Source organism: Dipodomys spectabilis, unplaced genomic scaffold (assembly GCF_019054845.1).
Source record: "Dipodomys spectabilis isolate Male_0828 unplaced genomic scaffold, ASM1905484v1 ptg000024l, whole genome shotgun sequence".
Classification (NCBI taxonomy): Eukaryota; Metazoa; Chordata; class Mammalia; order Rodentia; family Heteromyidae; genus Dipodomys; species Dipodomys spectabilis.
In genome coordinates, this window is record NW_024870701.1 from 22,124,293 (window position 1) to 22,130,305 (window position 6,013).

Here is a 6,013-nt window from a genome sequence, read left to right on the forward strand (position 1 = left end):
ATAAATTGCTTCAAGTGAGAGTTAGTACATAAATATCCCATGGCAAATTAAATGGTTGTCAAAAATGTTCCAGGGAAATTGCAGTGAAAAATAAACCAAAGCACTGTGTGATTTATCACTGAACCTGTTCAACATGCTAGCAGTACATTGAAAGTCAGAAAGAAATTCTTTCCCAAACACTAATGTGTGTGTGTGTGTAAGAGAGAGAGAGACAGACAGAGACAGAGTCAGAGAGACAGAGAGAGAGACAGAGAGAGAGAGTATGTGTATGTTTGTGCTGTCATATATATACACTAGGCAAGTCTGAGAAAGAACATTAAGGTTAGAGTTAATGTGTATCCAAAAGTGGAAGTCATTTTATCTGAAAGAAGAAAAAGCTTTCATGATTGTGACTGTGTTCTGGATCTTAAGCAAATAGAACTACCATTGATCTTGTTAATTTAATTAAGTGATTCCTAATTAAGATACTAACAGGATGTTGGCAGCTAATGGCATGAAAACTAGTGCTGGCTCAAAGTGCATGTTATAATTCATGAGATAGATGATGATGATGATGGTGATGATGATGATGATGGTGATGATGATGATGATGATGATGACACTTTCTTGCTCTCTCCTATTGTGTAATAGCTCAAAGAGAAGAACATTCTAAAATATATTACACAGGAGGAAAAACAGCAGGCAACCTATAGTGCACATTATTTATGGAAATCCATATGTTTACCCAGAGAAAGAATGACAAAAAGAGAAAGACAGAGGATTGAAGTCACCTTTTTTCTAGTATGAGATAATTGCATTAAGAAAAATACATTGATCTCTTTCAAACTAATACCTTATATCTATTTATATATATATATATATATATGTATAACATACTTAAATGCATACAACATGTTTATTGGCTCAGCAAATATTTATTGTGAGCATATTTGATTGGCCATTAGAGAATACAATGCAAATTGTGCTACTTGTTTCCTTTTTGCTTCTATACCAAGCCCAACATAGCAGCATAATTTCTCATAAAATAACAATAAAGAATAATAAAGTAAGCAGAGCAGATCCAAGAAAAACCACTGCTGAGATAAATTGAGTTGATTGTTATTAATCTGTTTTCTAATGATTCTGACACATTGGATAAATCACTCACTCGCTCCTGAATGTAGCTCATTTTCATGTATGCATGAAATCAGTTCACCACCTACATTCTCTGGCCTGCAAACCTCTAGCCTGTGCTTAGAGGTCCCTTAAAATTAGAATTTCTCAAAGCTCTGCTGTAGCACATGTGTGTTTCACATATTAGTAACTAGAACATAAGCATACTCCAGTAAATTTAGAAGATTCACACCAAACTATTTGTCACTTCTGCATTTCTATGTCTCTTGAAATAATCATTTCCAAAACAAAATGAGCTTTTGGTAGAAAAACAAACATTTTACTTCCACTTACATAACTACTTTTCTTTGAATATGGTAAATTAAATACTTTAATGCTTCATAAAATACTTTAAAAAGTCAGATTTGTATATATATGTATATATACATGTGTATGATATGCATATATATGTATATATAAATTATATATATATATATACATTATATATGTGTGTGTGTGTGTGTGTGTACATATATATATATATGTATATATATATATATATATATATATATATATATATATATATAGGTTGAGAATGAAGATTAAGGCTAAGACCCAGAGCTAAAAGCAAGGAGAAGTCACAATGTTAGAAGCAGTAGTTGAGATCTGAGTCCTGCATCATAGCAGATCAAATTGGCAGAAGAGCAGAGACTTAGGAACAAAATGACCAGAAGGACAGAGGTGAATATTAAGGACAACTCTGTTCTGCTCTACCACCTACTTTTACTCTCCTTAGTACTACAGTGGAAAACACCTGAAATAAATCAAATCCACCCATTCTTGTAGTGTTAATCTTGTATTCCTCCTAACTCTAACCAGGTACCCACTGCTTTAAGAATCCTTAAATATTGTAATATTTACTCCCACATAGTAGCTTCTGATATACCATTATATAATGCTTACATTAATATATTAGTACAAGGATTGTATATTTTTCTTTAACTTGTCGATCTCTGTAGTTTCTCTGATGCATGAAATATATTTTTACTCTTGCTGAAAATGTTTGCCAAATAAAAAATCCCAAACAAAACAATGAGTTGATGAAGGAATATTCATGCTCATTTTAATCTACCCAACTAATTCCTGCCCTTGTTACTGAAAAACAATAGTATTTGCAAGAGATCATCCGTGAAGCTAGGTTGATATCCTACTGTGTAGATATATGAGCTATATATACGTATACCATATATACTATAGGTAAATACTACACATATAACACTTAGATGTAAACTATGTTTATGTAGCATACAGTGCAACAAATCCAGATACAGTAGCTCTTATTAAATATCCATTACTTGGAGCTCTCATGATGTACTCATTCTTAACTTTGAAATGCAGATGCTCTTGTTAAGTTGCTGCAGAAATCTGGACTGGGATGCAGCTCAGTGGCAAAGCAGTTGCATAGCAAGTTTAATGTCCTGGGTTCAATCCGCAGTACCAAAAAGGAAAAGACAAAAATATTACAGTTTTAAAAAGTTACTGAAGAAATCATTTCTAACTTGTCTTTATAGAATTCTTCAGACTACAGACTGAAGAACTAATTTGTTAGCTAGAAACTGACATTTTGAGAACATAAAGAAATTAGTGAGATAGGGAAATAGACTAATAATAATGTAGTCCTTCTATTTTGTGAATCTTGCTTTATTTTTTATAACACACATTAAAGCATAATAGATATATTTACTATTCCCATTTTCCTAATCAATCATATTCAAATGGCCCAAGGATTTTTTTTGTCAGTTGTGGGGCCTGAACTCTGGGCCTGGTTATTGTCCATCAGCACTTCAGTTCAAGCTAGCGCTCTACCACTTGAGCCACTTACGTTTTATTCTGCTTATATGGTACTGAGGAAATGGAACCCAGGGCCTCATGCATGCAAGGCAAGCACTCTACCATTGAGCCACCTTCCCAGCCCCAGATTGTTCATTCTTTTTTAAAAAGTTTTTATTAATAAGTTTTTTTATTGTTAAAATACTGTGCAGAGGAGTTACAATTACATGAGCAAGGTAATGAGTACATTTCTTATCAAGCATTGTTGCCTCCTCCTTTGTTTTTCCTTACCATCCCTGCCCTACCATCCCCTCCTCCCCCTACCGCCAAAGTTGTAAAGTTTGTTTTTCAACATAATGTCTTGTACATCTCATTGTTGCAATGGGTCCACCTGTATCCCTATTTAAACAATTCGTTTTTTTTCTTCACCTCCCCAAATTATACCAACATCAGATACAGTGAAACAGGAGTTATACTTTGGGGGAGGGACATACAAAGCAACAAAGAAATCTTATAGATGTGTTAGAAACAACAGCAAGAAAGAAAAACCATTTGAGTCCTTATCTTAGGGTTCATTTCTCCTAACATCAACTTATCTGACCGTTTCTGCTTGTCTCAAACATTGCCTATCCCTTAAGAATCTTTACTCCCAGTAATGATCTTTATTCTGGTTCTACCTCATTTTTCTCATTTTAAAAATGTAAATATATGCCAGAAACTATGAAGTTGTATACACTGTATGATATTTACCAAAATTTCTGGGACCAGAACCACTTACAATGACCCTTCTGCATTTAATCTTCCCTTTGAAAGTCATGGGTGAGGATCAACATCTTTACAATATATTAATAGATATATTTGAGAAGCATTGTATACAGAAAGTTCCAGTAGAATCCCTCTGTATGTGATCTACACATGAAATTATTCCACTTAGCCAATCAATGGTATAAGATTCCCCTACAAAACACTATAAATGACTGCTTTTCTTTTTGTTCACATTTAGCTAACTCGGAAGTCATTCTTGCCAGAAATATACACAGTTAAATTGCATATTTAGTTTTCTGTCACCTTGTAATATACAATTCAAATGATAATGTCATTTTAAAATGAGGGCTACACTCAGAACATCTGCTTTTAAATATGGGCCTTAAGATATGAACAGTGGATACTGCTAGATTTGTTTCCATCATTCCACATCAGTAGAAACTAAAGACTTCAGGGATAAAGCTTAAGATGTAAAGTTATTAGAAAGATGACATAACAAAAGGTACTTCAGTGCTTAATGTAGCAAGATTAAGATTGCTAATGTGATATTGCTCATTTGTCAATGTAACACAGAGAGTTGTACAACGTTCCTCCATTTACTGCCTCAGGCAGCCTGTGAAACAGACATTTCATCTGGATAAAACCTTGTTACTGAGGTCACCAAGTAAACAGTTAATGATGCAGAAACTCTCTAGGGATTCACTGAGCACATTTAGATGAGCAGTAGAGAAACATTCCATCTGAGGTAGGGGAATTGTGTCAAAGATACTAACGTGGAATGGAAAGTGGACATACAAGCCTTTTTATACTCATTGAGATATTCATATTCATTTCTTATTTTCTTAAACCATGAAATAGTTTCACTTACCTTTTCATTCTAATGATGAATGAAAGAATAATAATGATCACACTGCCTAGCTGTGTGATCTGACTGAATGAAAGATTGTGAACTATTCCAGTTGTTTTTTTTTTTTTTTTCCAGATTTGCTGGTCTGTTTCTGAGTAGCAGCTTCCAGTTAATGATGACGATGAATATTTGACGAGAGATGATCTCACATGGGTAAACATCGTCATAGATAAAGCCTACTTCAACTAGACACTTTTTGAATTATGAACAAAAAATATGCCCTTAAAATAAAAACTTCTATTTTAACCTGTTCTCTTACCTTCAATTTCCCTCCCACTTGTCTTATACATGTAATCTGTAACGTAGACTTCTTTCAGTTAAATCTCCTTGTATTTCTTTTTCAGGAGAAAAGAACAAATTTTATTGTAATATAAGTCTTAGGAACATGTTACAAATACTCAGTTGTTTAAATAAACAAAAATGTTTTCCTTCTTAAATGTAAACATCCAGTAAGTAAAACATACATAATATTCCAGATATAGCAAAACCAGAAATTCACTTTTGAAAGGTGTATTTTGGTATATTTGATGGTAAGGATGGCTGTCTTAATACAAAAGTACTTTAGCAATAGAATTAGGTCATTATTATTTAGTACTGTACTTCTTCACTCAGCTAACCTTATTTGATCCGAAAATCATTAATTTCTGTATAACTCTGGCTATACGACCAGGCCACAGAAAAGATCTGAAATATCTAATAGTCATTTGGCTACAAAAGAATGTTTTCTTGAGACTTGGAGACATTCGTCACTTTGTATTTGAAGGCATTCTTCAAGGAAACAGTCTTTAAAACAATGCACAGGACCTGGGTTCCCAGAAGGGATTGCTTCCTGCTCTAACACCCACCTGCAGGGCATCCTTTCCGGCATTTTGTATGCAGTACTGTAGAAGATGGGCAGCTGCCTGGGAGACCTTGATCCACTCCACACAGGCCTCCAGCTTCAGTTGCTCCTCTAGGTGCTGCAGGCCGCTCTTGCTGGCCCCAGAGGACATGGCAGTGGCCGTGGGGGATCCGAGGGTGGTCTTCCCTGTATTTTTATTAATTTAGCTGCCTCATTACATTTCATTCTGGTTTCATAACCACCAAAATTCTTTTTTTTACTAATTCTTTTTAAAAATTATATTTAACTTGTGTACAAAGGAGATCATTAACAAAGTAGTTGATGAGTACAATATATATTAATCAATTCACCCCTTTCAAAATTTCCACCCATCCTTTCTATAATGCCTATCTCACACTTTAAAAAAAAAATCTTTTGTGGGCTAGGAAGGTGGCTCAGAGGTAGAGTGATTGCCTTGCATGCATGAGGCCCTGGGTTCGATTCCTCAGCACCATATAAGTAGAAAATGCAAGAAGTGGCACTGTGGCTCAAGTGGTAGAGCTCTAGCCATGAGCTAAAGAGCTGAGGGACAGCGCCCA

The 6,013-nt window shown here is 34.6% G+C and overlaps 1 protein-coding gene across 1 annotated transcript; it reads right to left on the reverse strand.

The window, feature by feature from the left end:
• Window positions 1-5,379: 5,379 nt before the first annotated feature.
• On the reverse strand, window positions 5,380-5,586 carry LOC122104437 (guanine nucleotide-binding protein G(I)/G(S)/G(O) subunit gamma-10-like). Its single transcript, XM_042675365.1, has one exon. The coding sequence runs from the start codon at window positions 5,584-5,586 to the stop codon at window positions 5,380-5,382; it is 207 nt and encodes a 68-aa protein (XP_042531299.1).
• Between the last annotated feature and the right edge of the window lie 427 nt (window positions 5,587-6,013).